This window comes from Aplidium turbinatum, chromosome 15 (genome assembly GCF_918807975.1).
Source record: "Aplidium turbinatum chromosome 15, kaAplTurb1.1, whole genome shotgun sequence".
NCBI lineage: Eukaryota > Metazoa > Chordata > Ascidiacea > Aplousobranchia > Polyclinidae > Aplidium > Aplidium turbinatum.
The window spans coordinates 22,640,578-22,663,684 of record NC_137486.1 but is presented as its reverse complement, the minus strand read 5'-3'; the positions used below and the strand labels follow the sequence as shown (position 1 = coordinate 22,663,684).

The 23,107-nt window shown below is 36.9% G+C and overlaps 1 protein-coding gene across 4 annotated transcripts in view; it reads right to left on the bottom strand.

The window, feature by feature from the left end:
- Positions 1-23,107, bottom strand: part of LOC145784441 (C-type lectin domain family 4 member F-like) — a 54,897-nt gene that overhangs the window by 24,108 nt on the left and 7,682 nt on the right. Inside the window, exons 5-6 of one of the 4 annotated variants that reach the window (XM_082596254.1) lie at positions 20,979-21,141; positions 13,411-14,035 (exon numbers count right to left, since the gene is read on the bottom strand). The exons of the other annotated variants lie outside the window; for them this stretch is intronic. Coding sequence (XP_082452380.1) covers positions 13,789-14,035; positions 20,979-21,141 — 410 coding nt within the window. The 3' untranslated portion in view covers positions 13,411-13,788. Of the gene's footprint in view, positions 1-13,410; positions 14,036-20,978; positions 21,142-23,107 lie in introns of those variants that run through there. 4 annotated transcript variants of the gene reach the window in all.

Genomic DNA, 23,107 nt, shown 5'->3' with positions numbered 1-23,107 from the left:
TCGAAATTGTGTAAATCGGGATGAAAATAGCCTTAATTTAAATAGCCTTATTTGGGGAAAAATAGCTAGAAGAGGATGAAAGGCGCAGAAAATTTGGAAAAGGGCCGCATGCGGCCCGCAGGGCGCACGTTGCCCACTCCTGCTCTATACTATGCATGATTTACAAAAAAAACTCTCATACGAAAGAAGATGATTTACGTATTTCACTTCATACGTCTATTAACATCAATTTGTTTGCCAACTAAAGCCCATTTAAGTCCCCAAGACCCTATAGAATTTAATGATCACTTACATGGGCCATTTTGTCATAAAATGTTTCCTTTTCTGCATCGGATCTTAAACTTTCATCATCATCATCGATTTTGTTTCAAAGAAGCCTTGTCTTTATCCCTTTGTGCTGCATAAGTATAAATTACGCTACGTGCTCGAACACCATCGCCATTACTGTGTCACTTTGTCTACGAACTTCTACAACATTTTTATATAACTCTTCCTTTACCAAAATCCTAACTTCTCCGGTGCTAATGTCACTGCCCAACCACCACAGCTTGTATATCCTTGTTTTGACACCCAAAAACCTGGATCCTTTGTTATACCATCGGACTTCCTGTAAACATCAAACTTCTACCTTCCTCATTCTCAGATCATCACTCACTTCAGTCCCTGTAGTGTAACCTACAACACAAGCTTCCCACATTCAAACTTTCCAGTCGCACCCCTGAATTCTTAGCAGCATTGTCAGAAGTTTTGAAGTTGGTAAATGATGAAACTAAGCAAGCCATAACTTGGCATGTCACAAGTCAACAAAATGAGTTTGACAAGCGATGACCAAGCAAGTCCGACGTGAGCACGTAAATCTCATCTGCTGACTTGGCTTCTTGGTCGCTGGTTTGAATCTTCATCCTCGGCTTACTCAGTCTGAGAATGGAAATTCAAACCAACAGCAGTTGTTTTTCAACTTCAGTGGCGAACCCTTTTTATTCATAGAAGTAGTGGGCCTGTCTCTGCCAAGATGTCTGTGGTCTCTGCACACTAGTGTGTATGAATGTGTAGTCAGATTTACTGTTATGGGGTGGTGGCTGACTAGTAGGGTGGCTCATTTTTGAACGCATTTTTGAACGCATCAAAAACGCAATTTTTCCGAAAATATTTTTAGTTTGGGTAAATAAAATATTGTTTAGATATTAGATATATGATGATGATATCTAATTAACCTGAGAAAAAAAATTGGAGTCATTTGAACTATTTCTTCAGCTTCCTCACAGCTTCTGAAAATTTCCATTTTTCTGAAAATTTCGCATTTTTGTGGGTGGTGACTGGTTATATAATACATAATTGCGTTAGACATTTTGCCAACTATAAAACGTCATTGCATTTCTCTTTATAGACCTGTCCTGAGCTGTTGCGTCATTTTTTAATGAAATTGGGTTAATTTGGTAGGAAAAAGTGACGTCTTTTATTTGAATTTACGTCACTGACGAAGTTTGTGGTTATTTTTCTTAGGTTAATTAGATATATCTAAACAATATTGTATCTACCCAAACTAAAAATATTTTTGGAAAAATTGCGTTTCAACCCCATTTTTCGATTTTTGAGCCCCATGAGGAGGCTGAAGACAATTTGTTACGAATCTCAAATTTTGTCATGAGTCTTTTCTCACTCATTGGCACCATTTCCCCACTACCCCAAAAGAATTAAAAAAAAAGTTCAAAAACAAGCCACCCTACTGACTAGATGACTGCTTATGGTCTTTAACTAACCATCCTGATTGAGCCATAATCTAACCAACAGTTGTGCAATGCATTGTTTTGACAATTACATTTACTCTGCTTGTTTGTTAACAAATAGCGCTGTTGAAACAAAATAAATTTACTTGACTTCTCCGTTAGTCCGCCCCGTTAGCTCAATCGTTACGCGCCCGGCTCAAGATCACGCGGTGCTGGATCGACTCTCGGGGTGTGCGCTTGAGCAACGCATTTCAGGATTGCTCTCCATACAGCGGCATCTAGTGAATGGAATAATTCTCCGGCAACAAGACTTCAACAATAGGAGAACTTCACTCTGCTGATTTCGGTAACCGGCTCTGCGTCAGTGGTTCAAACCCTCTACAAGTATGCAAAACTACCAGGAATAAACTCTCGAGGCTTTGTCAGTCCGAGGATAAAGATTCAAAGCCAACCAACCGACTTGGAAGTAGCTGAAATGTGATTTCTGAGTTGTCGCATGCCGAGCGGTCCCACCACCCTTGCACAAGCCTATGTCTTACAGCGCATGTTGCATGCAAGTGAATTTGTTGAATTGTTCTCTTCGCTTCATATGGATTACAAGGTCTGAAATCAAAGCTTAATAAATGAATAGGCCAAATTATATTGAATTTCATTTGCCATTATGAGTCTTTTGTTATGTGGCATGGTCTTTGCCACAAGAAGCTTACGTTAGGCTAACGTGTGATTAGGCTAACAGAATTCTTAAGTTAGGCTAACGTGTGAATAAAGAATTGAATCTATCTAAAAAGAAGTAAAGAACTATGTTCATTCCAAAAGAATGTGAAGACTTGTCTAGAAATTGCAATTTGAAAACTTCCAAGCCACCATGATTTTACTATTCAGCAAGACGGCAACAGACAGCGTTTTAAAGCTTAAACTCTTGATGTCATTTGCTAGCCAAATAGTTAGCCTAATTTTAAGTATTTGAAATTTAAAACTTTTTCCACTGTTGCAAGATGTTCTTCAATTTATTAGTCAGCCTACATTGCGATTAAAAGTAGTTTAATTTTTGCAAGTACAAGCCAGGCCAAAGTTAGAAAACTTGAAATCATATAACTTAACCTACATTGAGAACAAAAACCTATTGTTGTAGCCAACGACACAGACATCATTGTTATATTACTCTATCATTGGAGGGAAGATTTTCAAGATGTTGTATTTTTCCAAGAAAGGGCTCATAAGGGATGGAGCATGAAAACTGTTTCACCACCATTGGAGACAATCAGAGAGCATCTTCTATTTATTCATGCATGGTCCGGCTGTGATACTGTTTCGGCTCCATTTGAAAAAGCAAGCTTCCTCAACCTTGTGAAAAGATCTGATGAACTGAAAGATTTATCCACAGAAATAAGCGACGTTTGGGCAGACCAAGCTAAAATTGCAATGTTAGCAGAACCAATCTTTGTAGCAATGTTTGGTGGAAAGAAATTTGACACCTTAACGAAACTCAGGTCAGTTTTAAAAGTATTGGCTAAGTCAGTTACTGTATACATGCATATTTCTCACTGAAGACCACTCTACATTACCCTAGTACAGAAAGTTAACGAACCACATGTATTAACAAATCAGCAATTTAGTACGAATCTCAAAAAACATTGCATTTGTGCATAAGAGCGTAACATTTTAACTAATTAACGCAGAAGAGAGACAATTCAAGATAATTTTCCTGGTCTTTTAAACATCTCTGTGATAACTTATTATTTCATATACCTTCCAATATTACTTTTACTTTAGACATAGAAAGTATATGGAGATGGCAACCAAAGGTGTGTTGGAACCAGAAAAAATGCCACCAACAAGCAGAGCAGCTTATTACCATGCTCTTCGTGCACATCGTCAAGTAACCATACGGAAATTGTTAAGAAATAGAGAAGTAGAGTCAAAGGAAGAGGAGTGGGGCTGGAAACTTGAAGACAACAATTATTCTCCAATAATGAGGGACAATAAAGTTGCTCCAGAGTGTGTCCTGCAGGTTATAAGATCCAAATGCCAATCAACGAAGAATCAATGTGGTACAAAGAGATGTTCATGTAAGAAGTATGGCCTCAGTTGTGTAATAGCATGCAGTGGTTGTCATGGTGAAGGATGTGAAAATTAAGAGGTAAACAGTTCTTCAGTTCAATGTTTTCCAACGATGTATTTCTTGGACAATCAAGTTTTTGTCAATAAAGATGAATCTAAGTATAAAACGCCATAATTCACTACAACAGAAGCAAGTCATGTGACCATCATGTTAGTTGTATAGAGTGACTTTAACTATTTATATGTCAGGTGACATGCAGTCAGAACAGATATTTCATATCAATGTTATTAATTTTAGATACACGAAGTTTACAAATCAAGTGATGATAATAATGACGATGGCGATTGACGGAATATCTTTGATTTATTCTACTATAAAATATGGAAATGCTAGTACTTGGACATTGGTTACAAAATTTACAAAAATTATGAACTTAAATTTGTTATAAGTGAAGTGATCCTTTACTATTTAGGTCGTTGTTTTTTCGGAATGTCCCAAAATGTAAAATCTCGAATTTTACATTTTGTTGGCATTATTTCTACAATTTTGCAATTTACCGGTCAACACTTTTTCAGTGTGGTGTATTTTAATGTCAAAAATATGTCAATATTGGTTTGGGAGTAATTCAGGATAAAATAATCCAAAGATTATAGATTCAGCAACTTTTGAATTTCTACACTCTACAATTGAATTGAATTTTCCTCTTTTATGGAGACTTGTTGGTATTGAGTTTTCCAAAATCAGTTTGAGAAGTAGGCTAACTTCGGATGGAAAATTGTATGCTTTTTCATAAGCTCTGGTTTAACCATGGAATATCAATCAATCAAGTTTATTTTCGGTATAGCTCCACATTCATTTTCAATGTACACATCAGGAGATATAACAAATAGCTTTTTTTAATATGGAAACTACACCATGGAGGCACCGAAAAAACCATGCGGTTATCTATGTCAAGGTGCCCCCAAATAGAATAATTCATTGCATGTCACTCCTCACAAAAATTCAGCATGCTAAAGCTTAATGGTGGATTTTGCCTTATAGTCCGTATTTAATCATAGACAGATAAAACCAAGCAACCACACGACATTTAACGTCATATTAGAGTGACCATAAAACTATAAACTACGAACGTTTTCGGCCATACTCAAGTTAGCCCTTCTCAAGTAACGAAAAAAAACTGGTTTAACAATAACATCTACATTGAAAATAACTGATCTACACAATGAAATGAAAAACGAAATGCACAAGAATGAAACTGCAAAGCAGAGGAGAAGGGCGTTTCGGAGATAGGAAGCTCCGAAACGTTTTTTCATAATTTGTTGTTGGATACCCTTTTTTGCCTCGCGTAATTAACCGCCATGTCATGTGCCTTTCTGAAAGTTCTTTGAAACCCTATTACTTTTTTTTTCTTAATGCAATCTTGTTGATTTGAGTCACTTCAGGCCATATCACTCTAGGACGTTCTGAGAGGCAGTGGCAAGATTGCAAATAAAGATTTCGTCATAAACACTTTGCAAACCACGTCAGTGACGTAATACTCAGGTTTACGATGGTTTTTAGATGTTTTCAGATCATTTAACAAAACTAAACAAAGTAACACAGCGCGATTTTCTTACGATGTATGTTTGAAACCGAGCTGCAGTCTGTGCAGAAACGCGATCAACTCGTTTATTACCAAACAATCATCTTCTTTACTGTAGCGATCTGGCAACTCTTCAAACGCAACTTCAAAAATATTGCACGAACTGAGATATCAACTGTGAACGAAAGCACAAATCTGTACTGATCGTGTGACGTCATTTGATTACTGTCCTCTCATGACGTATTCCAACAACCTAAAATATCGGCTGGCTGCAAATAATGTTTCCAACCCCAGTTCACACGAACCGCGGTTTTGTGCTATTTTGTGCTAGCACTGTTAGAGCAAAAATAAATGCTTACTGTATCAATGTTTCAATGTCGTGAAGCTGATGGAATTTTAAAAATTATTTGATCCAATGTTCACAAATTTATGTGCAGTCCATGTCTCGTTGAAGTGGATGATTATACAATAGATTGGCTCGTTTTTGAACTTTTTTTAAAATTCTCTAGGGGTAGTCGAAAAATTGTGCCAATGAGTGAGAAAACGCTCATGACAAAAGTTGAAATTCGTAACAAAGCGTCAATATTAACAAGACTCAGGTCCTCTTCAACCACTTCGTTAAGATCGTACCAGTGCTCTGCCAGAAATTCTTCTCTTTTATGTTATTGCGAAGGCCATCATCTTCGAAGACGAGGGATAGCCATCATCATCATCATCACTTTTCTCTCATGACGTATTCCAACAACCTAAAACATCGACTGGCTGCAAATAATGTTTCTGACCCCAGTTCACACGAACCGCGTTTTTGTGCTATTTTGTGCTACCACCGTTAGAGCAAAAATAGATGCTCATTGTATCAATGCTTCAATGTCGTGGAGCTGATGGAATTTCAAAAATTATTTGATTCAATGTTCACTATTTTTATGTGCAGTCCATGTCTCGTTGAAGTGGATGATTATACATTGATACAATTTTTTCAGAATTTGATGAAGCCCAGGTAATCAAACTTGGATTGGCTTCTTCGTTTTTCACAGGATCAACTGATATTGCTCAAGGCCGTTCATCGTTCCACCTTGCAGCAGTGGAAGCAATCTTTATAAAAAATTTCCATCTAATCTTATGTTGCCAAAAATAATCGTTTATGCCTTAAAATTTATTCGTTAATTTTGAATTATTCTGATTAGCCAGCGTTTCGTTTTTTTCTACTGTAAATACTTCACCACTTTTAGGCTAATTTTATTCTGACGATTTACCAGTTCGATTGCAGAGCGACAATAAATAAAACCACAACATTATTATTATTTTGACGACAGCTCCTAACGAGAGTAAGATGAAAACCTGCAGCTTCGAGCCACCACATTCTACTCGCAAACTTGAAGTTTTGTACCAACCACGCACCAATCAACTCTTCAGGTAAAACGTCTAAGAATAATCAAGCAAAGGCGCGAGCATAATCAATTACGCCAAGAGCTAAAAAGCGGCTCTGGCACTGCGTGAAGGCAAACGAGCCTTCGGAACAATGACGTCATGTGATGTTAGTATATTGATGGCTGTCACATAAGAAAATACTCGTATATTTAACAAAAGTCGCTATGGTATACTGTAATAACAAGGGCATTGTGAAATTGGTGAAAATAATTATAATTAGCCACAGTTCTGCAGCCTTCTAAGGCAAACTTGGGTAGAGACGTTAAAACAGACATAGCCAGTAACAGCACGACATTTACCATTATAACACAGAAATAAAGTTTGTGCTCCTGTGAGCTTCACTCTTTGGATTTTGTTTTTGTGCAATTATCTTGCCTTGTGCTTTCGTCCATCTTGTGCAATCTGCTTGGATACTTTTCCTCTGAACTTTTCCTCCATCAAATATTTGATCCGTTGTGTTGTGTAGTCACTTTGTATGGGAGCAGGATAGGCATTTTTTCAATGCTTGGACAATATTTTGATGTTAGACTGTGTTTCTCTGTTATTGTTTGAAGCATTGTATAATGATTTTTTTTAAAGCTTGATAAGGATCATACGTATAGCCAAAACGTTTGCTTTACTTTGGTTTTGTGTTATAAAGTTAAATCTCGTATTGCTGCTGAGCTGTGTATGTTCTAAGGAAGTGATTTTCAAACTTCTTTGGACTACGGCACACCAAAGAATTTGGGAATCTACTGCGACACATTCACTTACTATGTCATTATTTTTTGTTTTTTCATTAACTTTCTGAAGCTGAAAAATTGTACATGAAAGAAATTACTTAAAAATCGTTTTCGTTAAATCAATACACGGTATGCCAGTAAATTCGTTTTATAACATGCTACTGAAATGTGAAAGATGAGCCTGCTGCTGTGCACAAATTGCCTTGATTCGGGGCATGATCAGTGTCAAGCAGAAAAATCCGATTTGCACTTGTGTATGTCTTCGCTTTAAGGAGCAATCCTTGCTTAATTTGAACAATTGCTCTTAAACTGCCAATTCCAAGTTCTTGGCTTGCAGAAGTGATACACAATTTTTTACTTTGCAGTTAAATGATTGGAGCGGTTCGATGGTCAGGCGAATTATGTAGTTTATTGTCGGCATACATGCTTTCTTATAAACTAATTTGTTATTTTGCAGGTTTGGGCAACAATTACAGTTGCAACAATCATATTAGGGGAAAGTCGTGTAATATGGACCACTTAAAAACATATTGCAATTACGCATGAGGTTGATGCGCAAACTGAGAGTTCTTGGTCAGGTTTATTCATCACTGCCGTGAAGGTCTTTCATCACGAAAATCATATCAACACAATCACCACCAAACATACAATCCAAATTTAAAATTATGCGTCATGGTGGTCCATATTACACACCACATGTGTAATATGGACCACAAGCATGAGTAGTTTAAACTTCAAATAAATTACACAGAGGTAAACCTAAACAATGCAAAGATATTTCAGACAAAAAGTGCGTTATTCTCCGAGTGATATGGAATGTCATTTGCTTTTTAATTAACGTTTTCATATCAGTGACTATTATAGCCTACCTAGTGAAGCAGGTCCAAGAACTAAGCAATGTAGATCACAAGTAAACAAGAACTAGAAAGAACACTATAACACCAGCTGTAACACATGGTCAAAATCAGTTGTTTACAATGTTGCTATAAGGAACAGTGGTCCATATTACACACCACCACCTGTTCCATATTACACTTCACTAAACAAAAAAATCTTAACAACCTCATGAAATAATCAAAAGAACAAACACTAAAATTTCTTCCATACATTAACTAGCAATAACGTCATTATACGACTATAACCCTTCCTTATTCCTAAGTATCTTTGAGCTTACCCAAACCTTAATCACATAAACACTGTAAATAAGATAGCACAGACCCCTTTCAAGTTTTCCCTCGCCATGCCTTCTGAAAGCTGCACAAAGAAATAAATTTTCCGCCATTATCTTTTAGTTCAACTCTTATTTCAAGTTGTTTACGAAGCATATAGTTTTCGAATTTTTAAAAGGGCTAAAACGTGCTGTTCCATATTACACGCTGGTCCATATTACACGACTTTCCCCTACCAAGTGTTCGCAGCACACTTATGACCCTCTAGCGAACTCTTTTCTTAGATGCATCAAACATGATGAGATGCTTTTTTATTTGGGAAACAAAAAATGGCAAAGGAAAAACTTTTAAGATATTCCCCAGGACAACAAACCGTCAATAATGTCAAAATTTTGTTGCCTTTTTTCAACGTTTATAAAACATTCATCAACTAAATTTCAAGCTGATACGATAAGAAGGACTTAACTTCAGTAGTACATACAAATTTATCAATCATAAATTTAAAATTTTTAGAGCAATGGTTAACTTTTTGTCTTGGCGGACTCTTTATTTTATTCTGGTTATTCTGAAACTCTGGGTGTTTCTGCTGCAAGTGACGCTTGAGCTTTGATGGCCTTATTGCATTGTTCCTGAGCGTACCACAATATAAAACGTATTGCGGTGTCTTGCCTTGATCTGACATTGAGGTAAAATCTATTTTAAGATTTTAATACTTTCTGGGCACTCTCTTGATTTAGCTATTTTGAATAATTTTTAGAGCAAAATCATTTCTTTTTTCACATGTTGTCTCAACTGTAATTTCTTGCCCTTGTAATTGCCACACGGTCCGCTCCTGCAGCTGCATTTTTGCACAATTATCTGTTTAGACGTCACCATAATGCAGCTTTAACGGGTTTTAAGTTACAATGTTATTTTGGCATTGCCATATCTTCTTCTTCTTCAATTGCCTTGCCTGAACCAGGCATCGACGGCATCAGATGAATAATTAGACCAAATGTTCCTATTATATGTTGCATGGATGATTGTTTCTGTTTTGTCGTTAAATTGTTCCAGATGTGTTTGTCTTTGTCTGCCAGGTGCCCGCTATCCAAAAATTTTACCAGTTAAAGAGAGATGCTCCAGTTTTTGCTTTCTTATTACATGGCCGAGAAATTTATATTGTTTGGTTTTCATACTTTTTAACAGAGTTCCTGTTTGGTTCACTTGGTGTAGAATTTCTTTATTTGTTTTCTTTGCCAGCCATGAAATGCGTTGCATTCTACGGAAGCACCACATTTCAAAACCATTAATCTTTTCTGCCATTTTTGTTGAAATATTCCAGGTTTCAGAGTTGTAATGAAAAACAGGATAAATATAGCATTTTAAAACTCTAGATCTTGTTTTGAAAGAGATATTTTTATTGCAAAGAATTGGTTTCATTTGTTGGAAGCTTGTCGGCAGCAATGGCCGAGTGGTTAGCGCGTTGGGCTCGCAGTCGATAGCCTGCATGTTCGACTCCAGCCACCCGCACTGCTGTTGTTTCTCTGGGCAAGAAACTTTACGATAATTGCCTCTACCCAGTGATCGATTTCGAGTAATGGGTAGTACCAAATTTAAGTCATAAGCAGACTAGACAACCGGAAACAGACATTGTCGTCGGCTGCAGCGTGGGTCAGGTGTATGTCGGAAGGCGTACACCGATGCATAGCGCTCAAGTCCGCTTTCCCGCAATGCAGGATAAAGATAAACAAACAAACAAACAAAAAGCTTGCTTTTGCTTGGGCTGTTCTTATGTTGAGCTCTGTTTCGTCTCTTGCATCCCAATTTACCATAGTACCGAGGTATTTGAATTTTTGGACCTGTTTAAGAATTGTTCCATTAACTGATAAATTACAAATAGGAGTTTCGGTTGCTTTTTTCTTTGTTATGACCATTGTTTCTGTTTTCGTTTTATTTAATTCCATGCCAAATATCTTGCTTTTCGTACACACAATATCTAATATGTTCTGCAGTTTTACGTCCGAGTCGGCTATCAAAACGGTGTCGTCAGCATATCGTATGTGGTTAATGTTGTTTCCTCCAATACTAATACCTCTTTCATCTTCAATATGTCTTAAAATTATTTCGCTGTATAATGAGAAAAGGTCAGGTGATAGCACACAACCTTGTCTTACTCCTTTCATTAATCCCCTTCATGGTAGACTGCTGGTCATAGTGGCGTCCTGTAGTGTCAAATTGCAACAGGTATAATCAAGCAAATGTTCAAACCTATTACACAAATAATCTACAAACAATTTTTTTAAGTCGTAATTCATCAATCATGCTGCAAATTTAAAAATTTTTGCGGACATCTTGAAAACGTGTTTCGGACCCCCTGGGTGTACGCGGACCACCGGTTGAGAACTATTGTGCTAGACTAAACAATTGGCAGCCCTCGTCCACACGTTTGTTGCAACCTGAAATCTTTCCCAACTTTACAACATGAACTCAACTTACAAACTAGAGTCCAGGGTTACTCAACTAATCTTAACAAAGGTCCAGTTTGACAAGTTGAATATTTTAGCGGTCCGGTAAATAAGTTATTTCCCACGCAACCACGAAAGTTAAACTATCTGTACCAAACCACTTTTTTAGGTAAAATGTAACTCAAAGTGGATTTCTGAGAAAGTGTTGGGTATAGTCTGGGAGTCGAAGCCCCCCAGCAACTAGGATAATCATATTGAAAATTGCTTCCTCCCAGTAGAAATCGGTTTAAGGAAGCCCTGAAACGTGGCAATGAGGTTATTCTTCCAAAAGCTCAAAGTCCACCATCAACACCAACAAGGTCCGGATTAGGACCGCGGTCCGCCAGTTGAGTAGCCCTGATCTAGAAAATTGCCCGCGATTTAAGTTGCGCAACAACAGACCGTCAGTTGCCATCAAAATGTTGACAATCTTTTCCTCTGTATAAACACATTAAATTGTTTTTGAATAAAGTGAAACTTATTTTCACGCAAAATTCATTCTTGAAGTGTCAAAAATATTTTGGGAAAATAACTTTTTTGTTTCTGGTCTTATTTCACATTAAATATTTCTAATTGAAAAAGTTCGTTTGGTTCAAATGGATTTATTTTAAACACAATTTAAAAGAATTTAAATTTGACGCATGCTAATGATAGTTGCGAATGAAATTGTTGTTTATTACATTAAACGCTGTTCAAATGACACATTGCTGTGTTAGATTATTATTACTAAAACATTTACTGATATTAAGTCACTATATATCATTTTGACAATTTAATTGTTAATAGTAAAACCAAAGGTGGCAGTAACTAGTTACATAACTAGTTACTGTTTGAGTAACTGTTACTGTAACTTCGTTACTTTTTTTAAAAAGTAACGACAAGCAGTAACTATAGCTACTATTTTAACTTTTTTCAACAGTTACAAGTTACAGTTACTTGATTTCCCAAACAAAAACTGATCGCTTGTTTTTCAGTTTATGGCAGTTTTTTCTTACTGGTCAAATTAATTGTTTGGGAGAGATTATAGGCGTTCGACCACAAGAAGCGAGGTTATGTACAGAAAGGAGCTGTGTAAACTGCGAGATAGGATTTTGCGGCAACCCAGCAAAGAGGCCGCGTAATCTGCGAGGTAGGATTTCGCAGTGCTTTATACGGATTGATGTCTGTGACGCCATAATCCTTCCTTTGTTCCCCTACTAAGCTGTCTGTTTTTAGAATTTCACGTTTTCCTTTTTGTAAAGCGATTCTTTTTTGTAGATTGTGGTTATATAGTTTTGAACACAGGTAGACGAGATAGACAGTACTCAGTAGTCGAAAACTCAAAAGTCGAAATGGATAAGTTTCTATCTAAAGTATCTGAGACTGAAACAAACCCCACTGGTAATGGTATCCAGTATGCTTGTGTTGGAGCAGGAAGAGGATCATCAGCATTACTGAGTAAAATTGAATATGACGTTGTTAGTGGATATCAGTCTGACCCTCCTTGTTCTAGATCAGGAAATCAGTGGCCATACCTGAAAGATTAGGTTGAATTTCTTGGACCTAAGCTGAAGAAGTGACTGCCAGCTAGCTGCTACGTTTCACCCATAATTCAGACTTTTTTGGTTTGACAAATGACAAGGGTGAAGAAATTAAGACGGCTCTTCATCTCAAAATGGCTAACCCATTACAGAACCACAGCAATCTCAACATCGACGATGCAGCAAGCAACCGTGACACTGATGTCGACAGGCATGAAACAGATGACTTTTTTGCTCCGTTATTTGAAAACACAAAAAGGAAGCAAAAATTTTAAATGAATTTCTCGAACGTAACCCAACAAATACGGTTACGTCTGATGCATTCCCCAATGACGCCATGAGGCGTTTGTTCTTGCAATATAATACCCCTATTCCCTACAGTGCTGCTGTTGAAAGACTGTTCTCCCTTGGAAAGGACATTTTGAATCCAATGCGAGTTGGACTTAGCCATCAACATTTTGAAATGCTGATGTTTCTGAAAGGAAATTGATGCTATGCCTCTTCGCTCATTTTAAATACCCCTATAAAAATATTGACACGCCCTACTGGCTACTACTGCTTATGTATGGAGTGTCCTCTGCATGTCGTTTTTCAATTTTTTATACTCGGTATGCGAACGTTTTGGGCTTAGATTATGGATTTTTAGAAGCATTATAGTATGTGGACATCTAGCAGAGTGGTCGCTGTTTTGTAGTTAGGCAACAGCTACAAACAAAGTATCATCTTGCCCTTTATCATGTATTTTTCAACTTGTACTTCATGCAAAGAAGAGTAGTTGTAGGTCAGTGGCCTATACATCCATTTAAAAGAAAAAGTAGGCCTAACTGTAACTAGTTACTTTTAAAAAAGTGGTAACTGTAACTGAAACTAGTTACTTATTGAGCGAAGTAACTGTAACTCAATTACTTTGAAAGTAACTAGTGCCCACCACTGAGTAAAACATAGAAGAGCAATATTCAACGTTATTATTCGTTATTAGATTTGTTGATAGCCTAATTACTTCGTAGCAACGAGTCGACAAATGTTTCACGTAACAATCGATGATATTCCACTCAGGATTTCTATTCTCGTTGAGTAAAGTTCGCTGGTAATTGTTTAATTCCATTGTTTTTCACATACAGGTAGACGGTGTGATAAGCATGGAGTGTCGTAGCTGCGTAGGTTGATATGGCTCATGTGACTGCAGTCGTTATCAGTTTGATTGCTTGGTCCTCCTCTGTACCACAAAGCATCAGCATCAGTTACAAGATCACCATTGATCCATCTCCACGTTCCCTCTACGTCGATGTCATTCATTCCAATCCATGCGTGGAATGAGAGGTTCAAAGCGTTCTTGATGATGCTGTAAACACATTGAACATTGTATAATAGGACTACCATACGCCCTCTTTTAAAAGGATTTGTCCTCTTTTTTCAAGAAAAATGAACTGTCCTCCGAGGACACTAAAAAATGCTCAAATGTCCTCTTTTTTTACAGTTTAGGTTTTCTTGCTTATATTTTCAACGGGATTATATTGCTTGATGATGTTTCAGCGACGGCTTGTAGGTTATTTGTTTTCTAAACATTTTACATAGGCTACCAAGTATCAATGTAACATGCTGATTTTTAAATTCTACAAGAAACTAACGCATTTTGTGGAACTGTTGTTGAACGTTCATTACCTGGTGCACTGTAAGATATTAAACGACATTTTAAAAGCCATGCTCACACTTTCACAAACAATTATTCATTTACCTACATACGTTTTATATTGATAAGCTTACAATGCTTGTAGACATTGTTGATTACCAACTCAGTTTCGTTCCTTTGTTAGGCTACTTGAAACAAATCGAAACGAATGTCTATAAGTGCGATGTGTATAACACCTAACCTCCAGCAAAAGAAATCGTGGCATGGATAGGTCTACAGCTTTGCAAGAAAAGGAACAGATTTTTAGTTCTAGCCATTTTTTGCATCTTAACGGTTATGTGCAGCCTACCGTTTTAATTATATTTCTTGCAAGTAATTTAACAATTTCGTTAAGGCTGTCCATTCCTTGTTGGAAAAAGTTAAGGCTTGGCTACCAAGAGATCGTGCCTGATTTGTCATATTTTGCAGATTTTTGCGATCATGGCTGACTGACTGAAACTGTCTAAAAATTAGGTATTTTTTTCAGTTTTTGCTGACTCTTAATAATATACAATCATTAATAATATATATAGGCTACAATCTTAAAGAAGCACTAATAATGAAAAAAAAATAAGTTAAATGTTCAGTCAATCTGTTTTCTTTTGGAAACTTTTGCTGCGTAGGCCTATTCTGTAAGGATCTAAAACAGTGGTTCTTTACCTTTTGCCTTGTCCACACCACCTTGAAATTAACAACCAGTTCTCGTAGTACCCCCTCCTAGGATTGGCTGAAAAGTAGCTTAATAGTCGCCTACAGTTTAAAATTTTTCTTGAAACATGATAAAAACAACTTTGCTTCTTACGTCGTATTACAACTAACCTTGATAACTCAGCATCCCCCCACCGCCTAAGCACAGGTCTCGCACCCCTTAGTGGTGCGTGCACCCCTGGTTAAGAACCCCTGATCTAAAATAATGTAAATGATTCTTCAAGCGTAAAGTTCTACTTGCTGGCAAAACATGTCCTCTTTTCAGGCGATGAAAATTTGGTAGGCCTATAGTATAAGAGCCTCTTGGCAGATCGGAAATAAAATAATCGACTACTGCTCTTAGAGGTTCATGTTATTGAACTGTATTTTGGGATTTTAAAACATCAAATCAACAATTTTTTTAATACTTTTATGGCTTCGAAATCTTATCTTATTGCAGCAATCAAACAATGAGCAAAAATATTATGAGCTCATTGAATATCAGATAAAGTTCAAAGGGTCAAAGGTCAGTTCAAACCAAGATTTCAATACCAAGAAGTAACGTCTTTTAATCATCCAATATGCAAAAGTGAAACTGAATTTTTCCAATTAATCCATGTATCGAAAAATCTCTTTAAGTGCCTTTAGCTCAAAAGAGATTCTCCAGGAGTACGTGCATCTACTGGAGGTACAAAGTACCAAAGCAGAGTGTACGAGCCTCAGACTGAAGGCTACTTAGGCTAACGTGTGACGAAAAATATCGCAGATAAATCACAATTCATTATGACTAGTAAAGATGCCTTGGTCAATTTTGGTATTGAAGCGAAAAATTTGTTACTTTAGCTTAAAAAAGATTCTTAACTAGGAATGGATGGACCCTTGTAGGTAGCTTTCAAAGCACCAAAGTAAGATGCAGTGACGTAGTGTCTAAGAGGCACAGGGTGACACGTACCCCCAATAATTTAAAAGAGAAAGTGTATCGGATTTGTGAACGGCCTGCATATTGTACGGCAGTGAGATATTGATGCTCAAAGTGAGCAAATTGGCAATCCTGAGAAGAAGGGAGAGAGCAATGGTGAGAGCAATGTGTGGGGTAAAAACCAGGAGAGAGAAAAAGACTGAAGAACTGATGGATATGTTAGCTATGAATAAGAATATTGAACAACTTGCAGGGGCAAAAAGAGTAAGATGGTATGGTCATGTACTGAAGAGGGAGGGAGGAAGTTTTTTTTGAAAGGTATTGACTTTAAAAGTAGACGGGAAAAGGAAACTGAGATGTCCAAAAAAAAAACATGCAACAGATAAAGTCTAATTGAAAGAAGAAGATGCGATGGACAGAACGAGATAGAGAATCGAAGTAAAAACAACCGCTGCAAGGAAAGAATCGGCCACACTACTAGTGAGCACAAAACCAATCTGGATGATGATTGTCGCAATCAATATGCGTAGCATGGACGGTAGGCTGCATTCTTGTTCTAGATTAAGTATTCAATTTTAATTGTGTAATTGTGATAATTGTAATTGTGATGAAACACATTACAAACGAAGCAATTAGGAAAAGAATTGGAGTGCAAGATAGATGGGCGAACAACTTAGCACAGGAAAAGATGAAATTCGCGGGACATATTTTGGGAGGATCGGCAGGACAGCTACATCAATTGGTTATTGAAGGTATGGTGGAAGGAAAGAAGAGCAGGGGAAGGAGGCGACGAACATGGGGAAGTGACGTAATACAGTGGGCTGATTTGTCATGGATCGGAGGAACAAAAAGAGTAGCGGAAGAACGTGACTTGTGGAAGAAGATGATACCCAACCGTCGGATCGGAGACGGCACGTGATGATGATGGAATTGTGATGATATGTTCCTCGATTACTGACCTATAGTAACGTTTAATTCTAACTAATTTTTAATTTTATTTTGATTTTAATAAATACCGATATGGACAGACAGTCCGTGAAGTAAAGTATGAATAACATTAAAGCCCAGTTCGGTCTATTGAACGTGTACGAATCCTTTTGCTAAAATTGTTTGAACTCTCGTGGGCTGCACAATCACCAGACGGATTGGATAATAAAAATACAAGCCACGACCGTTCTAGAGTTTGCTATTGATGCAGTGGACGCGGACACTTTGCCAGAGAATGCGTTGTTGACGACGGACATTTGGAAAACAAGCATTAACGTGCCAACACTGCCCTAATTTTGCATTAAATATTAAATAGTTTTATGGAGGTTTGCGAGGCTACGTTGATTGTTCTTAAGGAGTCGCAGTGCAGAAAGGATTGAAAACCACTGCACTACAGCACAAAATGTTTGTTCACTTGGAACTTGATAACACGCTACTTTTAAACCAAGTAATGCCCACATGTTACTAGCTATGCCACCAAAGTGGAAACAAATCTACAAAATTACTCGAAGTATGATATTAAAGTGCAAGGGAACAAACAATTTGTATGACTTAAAAAGTCTTCGAATAGGTTTGTATTACATACATCAGTAGGCTACATTTTAATTTTTTTTTAAATAATATCCCTTTGTGGCTATGTATTTATTTTTTTACAACTGTTATAAGCTTTGCATCAAAAAGTTACTATGGCGTTACAATTAAGTTTGTTGCAAGTGGATGACTTGGTTTGTAGCAGACATGGACAACTAGGTAATTCTAGTTGCCTAATTCGATGAATTTAGAGCAAAATGTTAATAATTCGAATTCTATTCTAATTTGGTAAAAACTTGTTTACTCTAATTCTAATTCTAATCTAATCTCCAGTTTTGCTCAAATTATAGTTTTTTCAACAGTGTTTTTCAGCAAATGAAAGGAAACCTCATGCAAGGAAAATGCAATAAAACGATCAAGATCAAAGTGTCCTTCCATCGCTTAAGTAGAATGTCTAATATGACGTAAATGGTTTTGGTGCAGTGATAAAGGAATGACACTTCGATCTAGAGTTGCCACATTAGCGTTTTTATCCAAATAGAAAAAGACATGTGCCAACTGCTTTAAACTAATTCTAATCTAGTTTAAATTCTACTCTAGTTTGCGAAAACTTACCTAGCTCTAATTTTAAGTCAAGTCTAATTTGTAAAAACTAAAATAGCTGTAATTATAATTCTAGTCTAATTTCAAAAAGCTAAAGAATTCTAATTGTCCAAGTCTGGTCTATACTACTGTATGTCATTACATACTGTATCAAAGTTAGTAGGCAAGAGAGGCAACAAAATTTCACAAAATCTCATAGGGTACGGGCAAGAAAAAGTTAAGAAACTCTGCTTTAGTCGGTTTAGATACAAACTTTTTATATTTTTATTGGGCAAACTGATTTGTTAGTAACGTTGTAACAGCACTGGTACAGTCATCAACCATGTATGTGAAACGGGGGACTCATTTCTTTCAAACCTTTCATCTTACAAACGGTTTAAGACAGGGAAGGGTTTTAAGTCCATATCTTTTTACTCTACAGTATATGTCAATTATTTTAAAAATAAAAATAAACACTTGAAAACCAAGTTGCTATAAGATAGGGAATGGATGTTTGAATCATATTATGTTTGCTGATGACCTTTGCCTTAGTCTGGTTGGTTTACGTAAATAGGTTGAAATCTGAAAGGAATTTGCTAAACAACAAAACATTACTTTTAATTGCAGAAAGTCATTTGAGATGTTGTTCAAACCTAAAACTTTCGACCTATCTGCCACGCTCAAAATGTGTATTGGTCAGGAATCAATTCTCTTTGTTGACAACATTAAGTATTTGGGTGTACTGTACATATCAACTCTTCTTTATCAGATAACAATGATATACGGGTACTAAGACAAGTTAAATCTTTTTGTTGCACAGCAAACAAATTTAAGGAATAATTAATAATCTATTAATAAATAGAATAAATGTTCATTAACCCATTAAAAGCCGCCATAAGTCCCCATTGCTCTTTTTAGAAAATATTTCAGCCACAAAGTTGTATTGTCATAACTTTTTAATTAGTTAAAAAAAATTTGATGAATTTTACATTTTTGATGTATTTTTTTTGTTTGCCTTTTAAAAGGACACCGGCCACATGGTCAAATATAAATCTCGCGATACCTTAACAGAAGCAGGTGTTTGTTTCGGTTGAAATTTGTCAGATCTTTCTTGAAGGACGTTTCAAAGTTATTGTATGAACATTGAACATATTATATTCACGATAACCATCGGCGTAGCTAGTGGGAGGGTGCCCTTCCCCAGTAAGCAGTCTCCCCCCTCCGGTCAGAAGCTTGTGGCGGCAGAATTAAATGAAAAAGCATAGTACAAATCTTTTTTGAAACGGATTTAGCTCGAATTCTATTTTCTGGCTCCTACTTCACCCGTTCAGGGGTGCAAAATCATGGTCCGCCGCGGGCGGCACAAACCATAGTTATACGCCACTGACAGTCGTTGGCTCCAGCTCGTGTCCAAGCATTGGTTTCGTCATCAAATCGAATTTGGCTGTGGATGGTGATGTTATATATGGCTTTGGAGGCCACTCTATGATGGAAAAGACGTGGGCAAAAGTCACATTGTATGGAGGGTATGGATTGTATAAAGGAAGGACGTGGTAGTTTTAGCTTTTCTAGTGTTTCGTTTTTCTTGGGCTTTTTGTATCCTTTTTTGTCGAAAATGCCTTCTCTAGATCTTTTTCTCCAGAGTGATCTGTCACTAGTAAGTTTTTCCCATTATCCCAGATCAATGTTAGCGTGGTTGAGGGAGACTTTCAACTGATCTTTGTATCTCATTTTTGGTATTCTGGGGTGGGCTTTTTCCTGTCTCTAGTTTACCATAAAGCATTATTCGTGGAAGCCTCGTTGTCCCTTTTCATGACATGTCTTGTCCAGCGATGGCAGTGTTGTAATATGGTGGCTTCTGAACTGGGTAACTTAGCGCGATCAAGGATTGCATCTTTGGTGAGACATTCTTCCCAACGAGTGCCTAGCATTTGACCCAGTTTCCTCTGCTGGAAATTTTCAAAGCGTTTGATGTAACGCGGTAGGCTATAATGTCCAGGTTTCACAAGCATAGAGAAGGGTAGATAGAACGACTGCCTGGAGGACCAGAATTTTGTGCGGAAAGATATAATGGTTGTTGATATAATGATTGTTGCAATATAGCATGGTTGTTGAAAACACGATGGTTAAAGTCTTCTATAGGCACAATGTGCTGCTTTTACACGATGTTCAAAATCCTTTGACAGTGTAACAAACAGCCAAAAAAATGTGGCCATGTGGCCGGTGTCCTTTTAAAAGGCAACAATAAATATAAAGCAAAATATACAAACAAAAGAAGCAAAACCTTACACAAATTAGAGTGTAGTAGGAAGCACAATATTATAGAGTGTCAAACTATGAAAAGACATAATTCATATCTATTACTAATAGGCAATAAAACATGCATGTTCCTCCTCACTTCACTTCTTCCGGTTCTTCTCATTTTTCAACAATCTTTAAACTTTCACAAAATCCAGAAAAAGTACGTTATGCCAGTGCACATCAATGTCAAGCTGCAGCAAGTGTTAGTGCTTTTGAAGCTTTCTTGCCAAAATCATGTCGTGCCTTTGATCAACGTTATTATAAATCTTGCAATTCTCTACTTTCAGCGTGTCCTCTGACGCTTTGTAAAAATCGAAATTTTTTAAGCACTACAATGGCAGCTCCAGGTGGCATCTTGTTGACTTTTTGTTCTTTGCGATCTAATAACTGCTCTCCATCTTCAAAGAGAAGAATCTGTCAGACTTGCTGAGCTGACCGCAGTCCATTGTATCTGCTAGTGTTTGTGCTGAATTGTCTTCTGGCTACTTTTGCGCCGCTGCTGTTTCCGTACAACTGTATGCTTTTTTTTGTGAATGTTCTCGGTTTGTTTGTTTATTTCGAATATGGAAATTCTTGTTTAATTAATGTAAGCACTACTTATAGCCTCACCTTCTATTCGTGATATTTCGGACGCCGAAAACAGCCAAATCAGCGCCAGTTCCATTGCAAAGCAATCTGCTTGCTCTATAATTTGTACGAGAATCAAATATTTTGTATTGAAATCTATTGGGCAATCCAATCCATCCGTCAGCTAAGGTTGCAAATTGGATTGCTACGATAAGAATATTGTGTAATGTTTGGTATTTAGTCACAACTTGTTAAGTAAAATAATTTGATCGTTCACAGCTTTTTCTTGTTTTATTGGCGAAAAAAACATTTAACCACCCATCTTTCGTCTAGATTAGATTTCTACTTAGATTTCTACTGACATATTAAAACCAACGGAGGCCACGCTCTGTCATAAACTTTATATTGTAGTTTGCAAAGTGAGGTGATTGTTTTATTGCAAACACAGGTGTGTTTGTTTGGAAATACTTTTGTAGCTCAACACTTTCGATCAGTAACGCACGTGCAACGTCATAAGTAGCAGCCCTGCTGTCTCAATTATTGCAATAGTAATGATATTCGTAAAATGAGTTTGCTTTTAAATTATTTATTCAGAATAATTAAATTGAGTATTGTTGAGGGTAATGGGAAAATAAATTGATTTGCATGACTGAAGACGTGGTATAGTCTAAGGAAAATGTTTTATTTTTCATTTTCCTCAGTAGGTGTACTTTTGAAATAATCTACCATCAATATTCTTTCATCGGATTACTACCTTAACGTGGTGAGAGATTTTCCGTACCTAGAGCTGTACTGGCGGGAGCTAACTGCTCCCAGAAGGGTCACCCATGCCAGGTTAGTCAAAAGGTAGAGGCCAGACATAACATAGTCCAAAGTACCCAACGGCGGAACAGGCGGATGAAGCCAGCCAAGCTCAACGACTGTGGAGGCGGATGAAGGCTGCAGCATGCCACCAGTTCCAACCGTCTTGGCTTGCCTTGCCATTGGATAAAGCTGATGGCTTTGTCAAGTTTATGTGTGCTTGATGAGTGTGCGCCATCAAGTCCAAGCTAATCAATTCACGCACAGGCGTCTTCGCAAGACACTCAAACCTAACGGCGATCGATAACGGAACAGGCAAGTGAAAGCTGGAAGTTTCTAGTGCGGACTCGACATATTAGTGGTGGTAACTTGATTCAGTCGCTCTATCTTTTGGAAGAAGCAGGAAAGATGTTTGCCAGCAGTTATCACGACTGAGTAGCATGGTGGAGTGAAATTGGCAGAATTTTTTTTTTCTTTTTCAAATTTTTTATTTGTATTAGCAAAAAAAAGAGAGTGTATGTCAAAACAACATACTTAAATCTTATCGAAACATTTTATCATTTTAGGTTGCCACATTGCATGTAAACTTTTTCACTTTTGTTGAAAAATTATGGCAACATTGCAACGATCATTTAATTACATTAACCACTTACGTTGGTTAACTATTACAAAATAACTACACAGCAAAACCCATGTTATTATATTCAGATATATCCATTGTTGTCAGCTTTGATTTTAATTTCAAGTCGTTTTCATCTAACGCTAGACCAAAATGCGATTTGCCTGTTCATTCGACTGGTTAATAAGAACATTTTAATATCTGTTACTAAGTTTACTTCTTTAAAATAAAAAGGTCAGCTGTGTGTGTACTTGGTTCCGTGCGTATTGCAGTTATTGTTCAGTCACTTATCACTGCCATTATTTACAGTTATTTTTACTTAACTACTTTTACATGCATTAGGTTTCTTGATGAGGACAAAAGAGTTCGTGCAGAAAACGTTTGAATTTATTATGTTGTTAGTCAGTTAGTGTATTGTATTTGTTTTGAATAATGTTAAGTAGCTTCACAGCAACTTTCTTCGTTGACGTATTTATCGCCTAACTTAAGAATGAAACGTGTTTGTAAACGCGAATAAAATTGATTTAAGAAGTTGAAAAAAGAGCAGTCATTCTAAATAATCGTTGCATGGATAAGCCTAAAGGTCTCTTGTTGCTTGTTGGGTGAAAAACGTTTCAAAAATGTTTATGGCAAAGCCAAAGCCATAGAAGTGCTTTTCTTTAAAGTAGATAAAAGGTTTGATGATTTTGAAGATTAAACTAATCAATAACAAATTAACTCAGTAACTAATAACCTACAATATAGACTATTT